Raw genomic sequence first — 16,534 nt, 5'->3', positions numbered from 1 at the left:
TAATATTTCTTTCTCATTTCACGTACCTGTCTGGGAATCTGCCTCAGAATGGCTATCTCCCTGCCCCTGTAAGTCAGTGCCCCACTCCTATGTTTTCTAAGAATTTCATCTCTCGCCTCTTCTCACAAATTTGACATGAACCTCTCTGGGAACTGCATGCGTGCGTGCATATTGTGAATTAACTCTATAAACTCGATCCACATCCCAATTCATGAAATCAACACCTCTCCCAAGAAATTCTCCCAACAATTTAGTCACAACATCTCTCAAATCTTCTTGGTCCACTTCTTCCAAATTTTGAAACCTAAGGAAATAAGACATTTTATCCATCTGTAGTCCAAGCACAGCATTGCCTGTCGTCTCCTCTCTTTTCTGCACTGCCCGCATCTCACCCTCCAGACCTTCCACTTTCTGCTTGTTTTCTGCTGAGACTTGTTGAGTATCCTTTAAATCCTTTTGGATAGTCACAATTTCTGCTCTTATTTCCATTTGGCCTCTTTGCAAATCATCCAGTTTCTTGTCCATATTGGATAACTTTTCCAGAATTCTCTCCATCTCTCCAGCAGTTGGTCTCTGACCTTTTACCATTTAAAAAAAAAAATTCAAAATCCTCAGGCAAGCACAGTATCCTTGTAATTTCCTCCGGATCCACCAGGGGGCACTCACAGGAGCAACGAGTCCAGAGTACAGTTAGTCAACCAGGAAGCCGAAGGGAAGTGATGTCATCAAAATTCTCATAGTGAAGGCGGAAGCTGGACGCCACCACTGTTCCCCAGAGGAGGGGCCTCAAACATTCAAATGTAAATCACATGACCCTGGGGATGATGCAATAGTCATAAATATGAAAAATGGTCATAAGTCATTTTTTTCAATGCCTTTGCAACTTTGAACAGTCACTAAGTGAACTGTTGTACATCGAGGACTACCTGTATATGATAGTAGTAATTGTATTTCATTCTTCTAGAAATACAGGTTTAACTTGCTCAAGATAGGTAGCATTAACCAGGCTCCCAATAATTATTTATTGTTTATATTTCATTTATATTACTTCTTGATCTCTATACTTCATGGCTTTCTGCATCTATCTAAAGAATCACAAGAAAGGTCTTTATTACAGTGTGGAGCAATAGTTTTTACTGAAGTAGTCTCTTGTTTTTTTATATCTTTTTTATTTTTTACTTCATTTCTAATTATTTCTTATTTTTATTATTTTATTAAAAGGTATTTTTCAGTGTGTTTTTTAAATCTTGGGGTACTGTATGGCTTTGTGTATTTAGGAAATACACTAATTAAGACAATACAGTTACCCATATAATAGAATGCTCTGGTCTTATCTGCTTACAGATAAAAGATCTGTTTTTAGTGGATACTTGCAGCATTTCCAGATTACTAAACTGAACAGCTCTGCTTTTCCTTGTGGGACATTGTCACTATATCAGACAATTTATTTAAAGTAGAACATGGCTTGTTACAATTTCATTCTAAATCAATTTATAACTCTGGTTTTGAACTGTAAATTGTATTATGACATCTTTGGTCCTAATGATTGGATCCTAGAACGTAAAACTGATATTAGAGTTTTGGAGTCTAAGAACTTTATCATATTCTGTAATTAGACAAAGTTCTTAGATTAAGAGAATAGATCTAATTCCAAAAAGAAAACTCAAAGAGTTATATTACTAATCCTTGAAGCATTCATTATATATTAGGTTATGACATCACAGCATAAGGGATTGAGGTTTTTTTTTTTTTTTTTTTTTTTTTTGTTCAAAAAGTTTTTATTGGTCAAAAAAGGTTTATACAAATACATATCAGGTATGGTAAATTTTCATTTTCTTATACAAGATAAGAATTTTACTCAAATTTTTAACACATACAACAGCCATATGGCAAGCAGGTGACACAGTAGCTAAGTTTACAAATCTTACATACGCAATAAAGAAGGGTCAAGAATAAACAGAATATCGTACAAAGAGAATAAGGAAAACCAACACAATACCAAATATCTTTATCACTTCCTAGTTTTGGATCTCAGAACTCTGGGTTCAGCCTGACCCAACTCCAGGGCCGCAACAGCGGCAGCCGCCTCCGCCCCATGGTCTATAACCTCCCCTTCTTCAATTCCTGGGTCATCTGATTCCAGGAGGGCTTTGTGTTCCTCCACGTAGGCCGTAGCCTCCGCAATTGTACTAATTTTTTTCGTAATGCCCTCCCGGAAAATCATCAATCCCTCTGGCATCAGCCATCTGAAGCCTACTCCTTCTGGTACAATTTGCTTGACAAAAAGTAATATTTCTTTCTCATTTCACGTACCTGTCTGGGAATCTGCCTCAGAATGGCTATCTCCCTGCCCCTGTAAATCAGTGCCCCACTCCTATGTTTTCTAAAAATTTCATCTCTCGTCTCTCTTCTCACAAATTTGACATGAACCTCTCTGGGAACTGCATGCGTGCATATTGTGAATTAACTCTATAAACTCGATCCACATCCCAATTCATGAAATCAACACCTCTCCCAAGAAATTCTCCCAACAATTTAGTCACAACATCTCTCAAATCTTCTTGGTCCACTTCTTCCAAATTTTGAAACCTAAGGAAATAAGACATTTTATCCATCTGTAGTCCAAGCACAGCATTGCCTGTCGTCTCCTCTCTTTTCTGCACTGCCCGCATCTCACCCTCCAGACCTTCCACTTTCTGCTTGTTTTCTGCTGAGACTTGTTGAGTATCCTTTAAATCCTTTTGGATAGTCACAATTTCTGCTCTTATTTCCATTTGGCCTCTTTGCAAATCATCCAGTTTCTTGTCCATATTGGATAACTTTTCCAGAATTCTCTCCATCTCTCCAGCAGTTGGTCTCTGACCTTTTACCATTTAAAAAAAAAAAATTCAAAATCCTCAGGCAAGCACAGTATCCTTGTAATTTCCTCCGGATCCACCAGGGGCACTCACAGGAGCAACGAGTCCAGAGTACAGTTAGTCAACCAGGAAGTCAAGGGAAGTGATGCCATCAAAATTCTCATAGTGAAGGCGGAAGCTGGACGCCACCACTGTTCCCCAGAGGGAGGGGGGGCCTCAAACCCTCCCTCCTAAATTTCTCCATCACCTCTTCTCTCCAGAGCTCCACAAAACCGGTAATCTTCTTATTTTAAGTTCTCCTCTCCAGAATGACTCGTGCTCCTTCCAGCCGCAGGGGAGAAAACCCCCGCACTCCGGAGCACTCCACTGCCACCGATATCCCTTCCTTCTCCATTCCTCAATTCTTCTCCGCTCCTGTTCACCACCAGGCTGCTGCAGTTATAAATCCAAAGCCCGGTGTCACGGGCACAGCGGCCCAGGCGGCGACCAAAGTAATGGCCGTGGCCCGTGGCCTCCAAACCCCGCCGAGCCTAGGACGCGCCAGCATCGGTCCCCCCAGTCCTGTATGTCGGCTGGGAGACCCCTGGCGAGCCGTCCGTGCGGCAGGTGTCCTTTTCGGAACACCTGGCCCCTGGGGGCCTCGGCGGCGGCCGGATTCGGGCACTGGAGGCAGGAGAAGCCTCCAGACGACCGTTGCCTCTGGACACCGGAAGTCGTCTCCTCAGGGATTGAGTTTTGAGAATCCAAAAATCAATACCTTTTTAAAGATTTTTGATACTTTGCTTCAAGTCACAGTCATGTTCTTAAGAACATATTAACTTCTCTGTAGCTTATAAATTACCCTTATCCATCAAAGGACTTTTTGTGTAGTGCCCAATATTCCTATGATTCATTATTCACTTATTTTGTTGGCTAGCGTTGTGACTGAATCTTTGAACCTTCAATAAACTATCACTAGCTCTTCGATTAGAAACAAAATCAAACCATTTTCATCCAAGTAATTATATAATGTGAAATTGCAATAAAGTTATTTCCGCTTATTCTGTTTTCCATATAAACTCTAATTTACAACTCAGACATGCAGAACATGTCACAAGCAGGTTTCTCCCAGAAAATCAGAAAATGAAAAACAAACAAATACTTTTTAAAAACGGGGTCAATTATTCAAACAAAATAGATACCTTTGCAAATATAACAAACCCTCTTTGCTCTAATTGTTAAGTATTTGCAAATGCAATCGCTGGTTGATAAATAAGACAAGTTTCAATACAACTCCCTCCCAAGGAGGGTTACAACCCCAACTGTGACGAAATGAAACATTCTGGGGAACTCTAAAACATTTTTTTCCTGATGATAGGAAACTGATTTTCTGGGATGGAGAAGAGCAATAAACTTTCTAACCATTAATAGGCTGAATATTAAATTAAATTAAAATTGTAAAATTATTCTTTTCCTATCAACAATTTCTGAGAATCTCCATTTCCTGGCAAGAACAACTGATCACATATAGCAGCAATCTCATCTTCCTTACTGTAACATAAAAAAACAAAACATGTCAAAGAGCCATCTAGTTTAATCTTTTGTGTCATTTAATATCTAGCCTGATAGATTAGGGAATAACAAAATAACAGAATTGGAAAGGATCATGGAAGTCTTATAGTCCAACTTCCTGCTCAAGCAGGAGTCCCTGTACTGTTTCAGACAACTTCTGAAGGCAAGTCATTCCACTAATTAATTGCTCTAACTGTCAGGAAATTTGTCCTTAGTTCTAAGCTGGTTCTTTCCTTGATTAGTTTCTATCCATTGCTTCTTGTTCTACCTTCACATGCTTTGAAAAATAGGTTGGCTCCCTCTTCCTTGTGGTAGCCCTTAAATATTGGAACGCAGCTATTATGTCACCCCGGTCCTCCTTTTCATTAAACTAGACATACCTAATTTCTGCAACCATTCTTCATATGAACCATTTCTATACATTTAGTCCCCTAATCATCTTTGCTGCTCTCCTCTTCACTCTTTCTAGAGTCCTCAACCTCCTTTTTATATTGTGATGACCAAAACTGAGTACAATATTGCAAATGTGGTCTTACCAAGGCATTATACTCTTCATGTGATCTTGATTCTGAAAAGAGGAAGGCAGTAGGATTTTTTCTTTCATTGCTCCTTGCAGTTGGTGTTTAAGTAATGTACTTTATTCCAGAAAAAAGTTCATAGGTATCAGGACTACCACATGAGTAACACTATCGTTTATGGATTTCTCTTAGTCTCTTTTTAAAGTGCTAACTGAGTTCTGCTCCAACCCTCCTGACTTTCCATAAGAGCCTAAAGACTTGACTCTGCAGTTGGTCGGGGACTCTAAAAGAGGAGCTCCATGTTGGAGGTGACTGATAGAATAATATCAGATTCCAGCTTCCCCCCCGCTCATCTTACTCCCTCCCTGTCTTTTACCTATTGTATTTTTTATTTTTATAGTTTGTATTAAATTATTAGTCGTATTTTAAGCTGACCAGAGGTAAGATGGGCAGTCAGTATTTTTTTATAAGTAAATAAAAATATTTTTAATAAAAAATTTCACTTAGGATGAGAACAAATTCCACAATTTATTAAATAGTTATTTAATAAATTCTTTATTAGTTATTTAATAGTTATTTAATAATTCTTTTTATTGACCTTGAAGATATTAGTTTAAAGGCATTGCTTCTTGCAATCCTGACTTGACTTTACTGAAAATTTTGATTTATGGTAAATTTAAATTTCTCATTTTTAATTCCAGGATGCTTTAAAATTAATTAAAATGCACTTCCATTGTGAAATCCTAAGAGAAAACCATTCCTTTTTACTTCTTTTATTTAAAAAATATTCTAGTTCATGAGCACACATTGAACTTATTGAACTTCCTTACATACCTTTTGTTAGAGGCTTTGTAAAAGAAAATAAACTTAATAAAAGCTGATGTATACAATACCTATTAACCATTTAAGTATGCCTGATAAACAATTCCTGAAAAAACTCGCAGGAAGATAGAACCTTTGTTGCTGACCTGTCTGACCATAACTGCTATTTTGAAAAAAGATGTAGAATATAACCTTAAAATAGCTCAAGTTTAGTTATACAGCTATGCCTAGTTTTAATACATTTAATATTTAAGTTAAGTAAGTTAAGTAAGCACTTACTAATAAAACAATTCTAGTTCAATTGAATTATAAAAGTATGAAACTTAATTTAATTTCAACTACAAAAGTGCAGATCTGGTTGATTTCCTTGCCAACTTAGAATATATAATAATAGACTTGACCAGGGAACACAAGATGACACCAGAGAGGGAATCATTCCTAGCATCCAATGAAACAAACAAGACAGAATACTTAATCAAGAGGAGAAGACATTAAAGAAATTGAGAAAAGATAGAGACATTGTCATCCTACCAGCAGACAGAATCAGACTAACTGTAGTAATGGACAAAACTGATTATATCAAGAAAGCGGAAAATTTACTTAATGACACTAACACCTACCAGGTAATCAACAAAGACCCAACAATACAATTAGAAAATGGAATAAGAAACACCTTGATAAAAATGGAAAAAGAAAAACTATCAGGCCTGGAACCCATCTTTTGTATTAGGCCTTCATACTTGCCACTACTGTTGGAAACTGGGAGGGGAGATTGTGTGGCTTATGGGTAATATATAGTCATAATAACATTCCTTTCTCAAGAAGTCAAGGACAACTTGTCCTGCACCTGGGAGCTGGAACTGGGAGGCATATCCAGTTGGGACGATGTTTGATTGGACCATGTTATGGTCTTGTGAGTGTTGGACAGGGACTTGAAGTTTTGTTTGGATGGGGAAAACCTGGAAACTTTCAGATTCAGGTTTTCCCAGATGTGCCAATATGACATCTCTAATAAAACGAAACTCAAGCCTCGGAATTTTCTTTCAATGGAGGTGTTACTTGGAACCCTGTCAAAAACAACTAACTAACTTCAACAGAAATTAAACTTTTACTACCACAAGACTCCACTATACCCAGATTCTATGGACTTCCCAAAATACACAGAAATGAAATTCCTCTCTGCCCCATAGTGGCACTACCTGGCGCACCAACCTACAAACTAGCGAAAGCTTTAAGAAAAAGACTTCACCGTCTCATCAACAATTTGGCATATTCTATGAGCAATTCCTTCAACTAATTAGAAACATCAAAATAAATGAGGAAGAAATAATGGTCTCATTTGACATGACTGCATTATTCACATCTATCACTTTAACCTGGCCAAACACCCCATCTATTTACTTACAGAAAATCAAAGTCATAACAAACACTCCATATCCACCAACGCTACCATGAAACTTCTAGAGTTATGCCTCATAACAAAGACAAAATCTATCAACAAATACAAGGCACGCCTATGGGATTATCTATATCTGGCCTAATAGCAGAAGCAGTAATGCAGAAACTTGAATGCACAGTGCTGCCAACCATCCAGCCAAATTGTTGGGTACGTTATGTGGATAACAATTGCCATCTTCAAACACACCAGACTAAAAGAGACACATCATCTACTCAACAAGATATTTATTGGGATCAGTTTTACACATGAGGAAGAAAAAGAACAATGACTCCCTTGCTAGATATTGACATAAGGAGACACGAAAATGGTGAACTAACAACTTTAGTAATAATGATAGCTCACAAACCCACATTTACGCTCAGAAAAGAGCTATCTAAAGTCAAAGGCAAACTACAAAAGGAAGACGACAGCAACATAGTATACAAATTCAGTCGCAACAATTTTATGTAGGACAAACTGGAAGGCAATTGAAAATAAAGTGTTGTTGAACATCAAATAGCAGTTAAACTGCATGACCAAGAATCCCTGATCTTAAACCACATTTATAATAAACAACACCAGTTAGACTGGGCAAGTATTAATTCACATTTCTTCAGTGCAAATCAGATAATTATTTATGATTAGACATAACTAGATAGACCAGTCTCAGTCCCTTAGATTATTAGCTAACAATTAAGAATGTAATCCAGAAAGTCCCCTATCCTTTTTCTTAGCTTTCTTTTGGGGCTTTTAGAAATTTTCATTTTGGCATGAAGAAAAGAAATTAAAACTATGACCTCCTGCCAATTTACTTCTGTTTCCTAATTATTTATATTTTCAGATAATCCCATTATACTTAATCTCTGGGTGGATATAGTGAAAATCAGTTCAATTATTCAGTTTCTTGAACAATTATTATTCAAAAGTATCTTGATAGTGTTTGTTTGTTTGTTTGTTTGTTTATTCAGTTTATATCACTATCCATCTATTCACTGGATGGTGAACAAAATAAAAGCATAACATTAAAGCCAAAAAGAAACAAAATGAAGACCACTGTAGAATTTCTAGTTATCGTATACATTCATGCCAGAGGTCCAAATAACAAACAAACCCCTGTACTTAGGTATTTACCACTATAACAAGATTTTTTTATAAAAAAAAAAGCGAAAAGAATTTGCAGTATGTTACAATAATATCAGTGTTTAAAATTATTTGCATTTGGCATCATTCAAAGAAGGCTAGATTTTCAGTGCTCATGTTTCTAAATAGTATGCTAAGCTGAGCCCTTCTGCCATCTGTTATAGCGTGTTGGTATTAACTATGAGGGATGCTGTGAGTTTCCAAGCCACTGAAATAATGCTACTGACTTGCTGGCCATGGTATGAGAAGCATTTTGTAATGTGCTGCTACAGGTCACAAAATTTATAAAGAATGCCATATAATGCTTTGTGATATGGCCTCTTAGTTATATTTCATTTGTTTGTTTGTCAAATTTAGATACTGCCTATCTCACCTTTGGAGATTATAATATCAATTATACTATTTCTTATATGTTAATTTATGCTTAATTTTAAAATCATGTTTTAACAGGAAAATGCTCCAGATATGGTTTACTTGGGTTCTATGACTAATTTTGACTTGGCTTACGCATGGACTCAGGACAAGTGTGTTCCTCTTGTTCGCGAAATTACATTTGAAAATGGAGAGGTAAAGACTATCTGGTTATTCAGGCCTTTTATTTAAGGGATAAATGGTTGCAAATGAAATTAATTTAGTTCAAAATTAAGTGTCAGATGCCTTTCATTACTTTATAAAGCAACTTGCTTTAACCCTTTAGGAGGATAAACCAACCCTAGAATTTTTAACCAAAGTACTATTAAAAAACTTGCCACCCACAGATAAACTAATTCTCAAACATTTTGTATATTTTTTTCACTATATCCTGAATGACTTCATTTATTTTCATATTTTGTATCAATAAAGTGTAGACTACCAGAACAGACTGGATCTTAAATTTTCACAATTGGCTTAATCATTGGTGGCATATTTTTCAAGAAATTTTATTTTGACTTACTTGTGAATATATACTGATACTATAAAAATATATTACTGAATATACTCACAGATATAACCATCCATGGATAAATCAAACCCAATCTTTCTGTATTTTGGAACCTAAAATTCTTAAGTATATCCACACATATATAAAGTATTTATGCATTCCCAGAATATCCTTCCCTGCCTAAGTTGTCAACTAATAACAATTACAGTGTGAGCTTCAAAATAGAAAATTTCTTCTCAGAAATAGGTAGATAAAAGTATTGAGCAATATGACGATGATGTTTATTATATCTGGATAATAAACAATATAATAAACAATATAATGTGGATGCTTGTTACCCATACAGATAGAACGGCTGCTTTAGACATGTTTGAGCAGCAGTATAAAGGCTGAACAAAATGCAGAAACCTAAATGTTCTTTATTTGCTTTTTACAATGTAAAAGATATGCACCAGTTATGATTATTTTTTTAGTATTTTTCAGAATTTCAGACATCAAAAACATATCTTTCTTTTTGTATCTGATATTCTATATTCGTTACTCCAATCTTTCATTTCTGTGAGAGGGGAAGGGAAAAAAATCAAGCAATTTGTGTAAGCAATCTCCCCCCTTGCAATGTCGAGAGATCAGAGAGGTCAACTTAAACTGACTATAATGGTGATTACATTGCTAAGGAGACTAAAAAATTGTGAATTCCTGAATTGGTTGTAAAGGTTTTTTTTCTTCAGGACTGTCATAACTTTGAGTTTATAGCATTCGTAAATCCCTTCCCAAATGAGAAATCTAAGAATTTGGGGACCAACTTGAAATATTTTTTTTCATTTGGGAAGGGATTTACGAGTGAGTAGGAGAGTGATATTCCTATTGCCTATGTATTTTGAGAATATCTATACAGGTAATCCTTGATGTAACCACTATAATTGGGACTGGGAATTCAGCCATAAGTTGTAAGTCATTATGGCTGTAAATGAAAGGACCTATGTGACCAGAAATAATTTCATGCTTTTGTTTTGTGATGATCATTAAGGGAATCAGTTCATTTAAATGGGCAGTTACGTTGGAAACTGGAAAAAATAAACACAAATCACAATCATGTGATTGTGGAACACTGGCCAGTCATAAAGCTGATCTGCCCAACATACAGTTACACAACTGTGGAGTGTGTGTGTGTGTGACCATTAATGATGGCCGTGGTGCCCTATAAGCCATAAAGCACCCATTCCGTAGCCATCATAACTTCAAAGAGTGGTTCCTAATTCACCCACTCCTCAAACAGCTGTTGCTTGATCCCATCTGCCCAAATTCCCACCTTCCCTTTTTAGAGAAAGGGGTAGAAAAGATAGTTGCTTGGCAGCTTTGGAGAGTTCTAGATGAAATGGATTATTTGAATCCCCTTCAGTCAGTATTCAGTATTTTGGGCTGGTTATGGGACAGAAACAGCATTTGTCGCACTTGTGGATGATCTCTGGTGAGAGAAGATTGGAGTAGTGCAACCATCCTTGCTCTCCTTAACCTCTTAGCAGTTTTCAATAGCATCGACTATGGTTGTACCCAAATAATGCTGTTGCTGCCATCTTACAGTGCCTGGAGGCTATTGGGGCCTGGATGGGGGACAACAGGCTTTGGCTGAACCCTGGCAAAACCAAATGGTTTTTGGTGCATGAAGCTTCAATATCCGGGACTTTAAACCAATTTAGATGGGATTGCACTATCTCGGACAGACCCAGCCTGCAACTTGGTGGTTCTCCTGGACTTGCAACTCCAGCTCAAAGAGCAGAGGGCAGTCGCAGCTAGGAGAGCTTTTGTACAACTTTGGGTTGTGCACCAGTTGTGGCCTTTCCTGGATCAGAGTCCTGTGCAGTCGTTCAAGTCCTAGTCACCCCAGCTTGGACTACTGCAATGTACTCTACATGGGGTTATCTTTGAAGAGCATTCAGAAGCTTTAACTGGTGCAGAATGCATGAGCAATCTTTGCAGCTCTTAGAGTGGTCCATGTTACACTGTTGTTCTGTGAGTTTCAGTGGCTGCCATTTTGCTTCCATGTGCAATTCAAGGTGTTGGTTATTGCCTATAAAGACCTGCATGGCATGGGTCCAGGTTATTTGAAGAACTATCTCATTCCTGTTTGAGGACCCCCATCGGTACTAGCAGAGGAGGCATGCTTCAGATTCTGTTAGTCAAGGAATTGACTGTCCAGGACAAGAGCCTTCTTTGCTGCAGCCCCACCCCTTTAAAACATCTTGCTCTCTGAGGTGAGACTGGCTCCCACTCTTCATGAGCCTGAAGACCTGGCTCTGTTAGTTGGCTTGGGGATCTAATGGGGGAGTACCACACTAGAGGAAGTTGATCAACTAACAGCAGCTCCCACTTCCTCCCCACAGTACATTCTGCTCTCTTCCTCTCCATCTTTGAATATAAAGAGTATAATGTATCTGAGTTATTACCTGTATTTTTATTGCAAATTTATTGTGATTTTATACATTACATTTACATATAAATTTATGGTTTTGTTTTGATATTGTAAGCCGCCCAGAGTCACCTTGCAGCGAGATGGGTAAAAACAAATTTAATAAATGAATAAAATGACTGGTTGTAGGTTGAGGATTACTTCTACATCAAGTAGGATATATAATTTTGTTTTCTTGAGGGAATTAACATTAAACATTAAGAAATATATAGAATTATTTTTGTTCAATCCTTTCAGGAATTTTGAACTACTTGTTTATCTTTTGAGTTATTGAGTATAAAAACTTTTGATTAAATTTGTGAGATACTGTATTAATTTCTGATTTATCCATCGTAATGTAATTCCTTATTAAAAGTATATGAGTACACAGCTAAAACATGAACTAAAAGCTAGTAGAAAACTGATAGTTTATTAATATTTTTCTTTCTACATAGGAATTGACAGAAGAGGGTCTTCCTTTCCTTATACTCTTTCATATGAAAGATGATACAGAAAGTTTAGAAAGGTTCCAGCAGGAAGTTGCACGACAGTTAATAAGTGAAAAAGGTAGATGTTTGCTGTAATTATGTGTGTGTATATATATATATATATATATATTTATAGATATATGTATATTGTATTATGTCTTATAATTTAATGAATTAGGTATTAGGCTAAGTTGACAAAATTGTTAGTTTTCTCATGCACAAGAAACTGAGATTGTGTTTTCTTATTAGTATAATATTACAGCTTAATACTCTTACTACTGAAAAAATTAAGGCTTATTCTTGTGCACATTTTTTGAAAAGTCAGCTATTACAACCTAACTTTTTAAAAGTTCTCTGAAGATCTAGTTCTAGTACTCTAGTACTAGAGTACTCCTAGTACTCCTAAAATTAAATTGTTTTTCCTGAAACATCATCTTTAACCTATTTATGTTAATACAAAATAATCTTATCAACCCCTTTTGTATATTCAAAATACTTTTACCCCAAGCTAGATATTTACATATATTGTGATTTACCTATATGTTCTTATATTTCATTCTCTAAAAACCATAAAATTTGCTTCTGAATTTCAAGGTACAATAAACTTTTTACATGCTGATTGCGACAAGTTCAGACATCCTTTGCTCCACATTCAGAAGAGTCCAGCAGATTGTCCTGTTATTGCTATTGATAGTTTTAGACATATGTATGTTTTTTCAGACTTCAGTGATTTGGCGTGAGTACATGTTTCCTTTCATCTTGCTCATATAAAGTTAGAAAGGAAGGGAGAGGGTAAAAACCTTTTTTTTATTGAGTTGTATCATAAAAATTAAGTCTAGAGAACATTTTTTCATAGAAAGATTTCCTTGGAGTAAAGTTTTGAAAGATTTAGTGATAGTGGGGATTGGGGTAGAATTACTGCATAATTACTTACATATACTACTTAGATACTTCAGCTTTTCCTTACTACTTTTAAGGAGAGGAAGTAAGTAAATGTGGATAGTAATAATTATTCTATCTTTTGTAGAATTATTTATTGATTTATTGGATTTATCTCTGCTGCAATAAAGGAGATTCTTAGCAACTTCCATCAATACAAAGTCTACTCTAAAATAAAAAAAAAACCATAATATACAAATGTTAACGTGAGTAGTGCTGTAATTGATGGTATCAATTCATGTTTTAAATACTTTATGAGAAGCTTAAATTTTAACAGCTTACAGAAAGCCAACCCTGCAGGGCAAATCAAATTCCTAGGGGCAGACTGTTGCTAAGTGCAGACACTCCCAATTGTAAAACAGTGCTTGTGAGCCCCATTCCTTTTACTTTATAGAAATGTGTAACCATTACAAGGTTCTAGTTTTCGGGTGGGTTGAGGATAATCTGTTTGTTTGTTTCTTTCATTATATTTATATAGCCACCCATCTCACAAAACATGATTCTGCGCAGCGTACAATAAAAACAAGCCATAAAATAAATATTATTTTTAAATTTCTGTAATTAAAAACAAAAACTAGTATTACTCTTAACAGAAGTTGTAATAGAAGGTTTGATGTTATAGACAATGTAGCCACCTCACCTCAGGAGTAGTGGTTAGTATGCAGTACTGAAGGCTAACTCTGCATTCCCACTGCAAACTGGGAACCGATTCTGACTGATTCAAGGTTGACTCAGCCTTCCATTTTTCCAAGGTTGGTAAAATGAAGACCTAGATTATTGGGAGCAATATGCTAACATTGTAAACTGTTTAGAGAGGGCTGAAAAGCCCTATGAAGTCATATATAAGTCTACTTACTATTGCTATTGCTAATTGGCCACTTCCTGAAGATAATCAAACCTGTTGACCCAACCATGTTTTGAGGGACTTTTGGAAAGATGTTAAGCATGGAGCCACTCTCACCAGAGTGGGAGCATGCTAGAAATGGCCTGCCTCTTGGATCCACCCGATGTAATTCTTTTGTACCCATAACATACCTCTTCTGGTACCCTGGTAGGATGGGATGATGTAATTGGGGAGCCAGGTGAAGGTGAGTCAGTTACCAAACACCTTAAATGTGACCACAAGAGGGATACAATATGAGATGTTTCAAAAGCAGAAACATTTTACAGGCCATAAAGCCTCTGTTTCGGACAATTGGGATAATTTTAAAGTCTAAAAAAACGGTTTTAGTTGGATTTACTTGGATTTACCTGTACTATATATTAACTATGGAAAACAATTTGCATTCATCTGCAAATGAACGTATCAATCCACCATTGTGCTCAGTCACAAAACTTGAGTTTGCAGAGGAGAATCACTTTAAGCTGCTTCCAGCTACTCCCAATTCCCCACCTTTAGTCTCTCAAAGCATATGCCATCGCATCTGTACTATTCTATCTTCGTAGTTATTTTTCTGAGCAGATTTCCAAACAAAGCAGTAGATAGAAGCAGCTACCATATTTACTTTGCAAGAATGGCTTCAAGGCTTTACAGAAGAAATTTTTAAAGTTACAGATAATTCTGGAGGTTGGTGCTGAAATGAGTATGTCATTTCTTATTTAAAATTGTTTAGAAAAAAACAAACATGCAAGCTGGAAGGCTTGCACACACCAAAGAACATGTTTGTGGACAGATTTGATAATTTGTTTTAGTTCATTTTTGTTTCTTTATACTTAATGTACTAGTTGAGGGATTTTTTTTTTATTCTTGGAATTTTGGTAGTTCCAATTTTATCTTCACATAGTCTTTAGTATGTGGGAAAATAGATTACCTCAGAAGAAATTTAAATTGATGTCCTTTTAGCATTCATTTCTGTGCCTGCAATTACTTAAGCAGGAGAGCTTTCAGAAACATTTTTATCAATATAACTTACAGATAGCCATTTGTATTTATAAACTCTGCATTTGGCACCTACTGTTCTCTGCAGAATTGTGGTGAGCAGGGGGTTGAAGGTAGCAGGCAATGAAATTATTGGGCCGCTCAGCTCTATGGGGATTAATGTAGTGAGAAAAAGCTTGCTGTGCTTTCAGGCAATTGCAAAAAGAAAAAAAGAAATAGTAACCTTAAAATATATTGAATGTGTGAAATAGGGTTAATATGAATTAAGTAAGATTCATATTTTTTGTTTACATTTTGAACTAATCTCTTGAATTTAGGGTAAAACCTACTACCTTCTGCTTAAGCTATGGAATAGCCTTGCAAGAGAAGTACTCAATTTCTTCTATTTGCCTGCTTTTAAATAACTTTTAAATTAAAAACCGTATTGAGATATAAAGAATGTTGGCTTAATTTACCTGATGATGTTTAAATACAGTAATCCTTAAATTTGCTCTTTATCTTATTACCTTAGCATGCACTGTATTTTATTATTCCAATCATTTTTAATTGAACCTAGTCTAGGCTTAATTATGTATGTGCCAGTTACTATACCTCTTAGAATGATCACAGGATTGACTATGGACTGAGATGATTTGTTGATTTTGATATCTAATCTTTATTATATGGCAGTTTGAGTTGGAACTTATGCTATCTAAGGTGCATTGTTCAATATTGCTTAAAATGTGATATATCATTTCAGTGTTCCTGGTAAACTCAAGCAATTTGTACTAGATTTGCACTCTGGAAAATTGCACCGAGAGTTTCATCATGGTCCGGATCCAACAGATGTAGCACCTGGTCAGGTAAGAAAGAAAGAAAGCATTCCAGTACATCTACATTAAGATAAAATTGGAATTTTGCAATGTGCAAGTAAAGTTTTCATTTCTCCAAGAAACCTTGATAAATTTCAAAAATAAAGCAAGATAAGATTAGGCAGCTCAGGAAAGAATGTTAGTACAGCCTATAGTACTTTCAAGTATGGGTGGGCTTACCTGTAGAACCTGGCATCCATTCTCTAAAGCAAGCATATATTTCCTCAGCTGTGGGAGAACAGATTCTTTAAAGAGTTATTGAAAAATAACTATATGATCAACTTCAAGCGCTTTAAACTTTTTCAGGTTTCAAATCTAAAACATTGCACAACCTTTAATAATTAAGGGTAATTAATTATGGCTTGCTTTTTTCAGCAAGATTTGAAATAATTCTTGATATATTCCAATGCAATCCTGATAGGATTTTACTTTCATGTCAGCAGATTCTTCCAGTAATGCCGCCCATCACAATCTTCCTTTCCCTTCTTCCTTGATTTTTTTACCAGAAAAAAAATTGCTACTATTTTGAAACCTTCAGTCTACCTCATAAAATTACAGGTCTCAATATATATAGATTAGGGATTTGGATTTATCCCATCATCATCATCATCACTACAATCCTATAAAAGTGGCTGCTTTCATTTTTCATATGAATATAAGAACATCTTGAATTGATGCTATA

At 36.0% G+C, this 16,534-nt stretch overlaps 1 protein-coding gene across 3 annotated transcripts in view; it reads left to right on the top strand.

Moving 5' to 3' along the window:
* ERP44 (endoplasmic reticulum protein 44) overlaps positions 1–16,534 on the top strand; it is an 80,419-nt gene that overhangs the window by 58,240 nt on the left and 5,645 nt on the right. For all 3 annotated transcript variants that reach the window (XM_058180652.1, XM_058180651.1, XM_058180650.1), the window contains 4 exons: positions 8,778–8,894; positions 12,151–12,262; positions 12,778–12,919; positions 15,741–15,843. In XM_058180652.1, coding sequence (XP_058036635.1) covers positions 8,778–8,894; positions 12,151–12,262; positions 12,778–12,919; positions 15,741–15,843 — 474 coding nt within the window. The remainder of the gene's footprint in view (positions 1–8,777; positions 8,895–12,150; positions 12,263–12,777; positions 12,920–15,740; positions 15,844–16,534) is intronic.

Source organism: Ahaetulla prasina, chromosome 4 (assembly GCF_028640845.1).
Source record: "Ahaetulla prasina isolate Xishuangbanna chromosome 4, ASM2864084v1, whole genome shotgun sequence".
NCBI lineage: Eukaryota > Metazoa > Chordata > Lepidosauria > Squamata > Colubridae > Ahaetulla > Ahaetulla prasina.
Note: the sequence above shows the minus strand (reverse complement) of the source record. Positions and strands in the feature narration are given on the sequence as shown.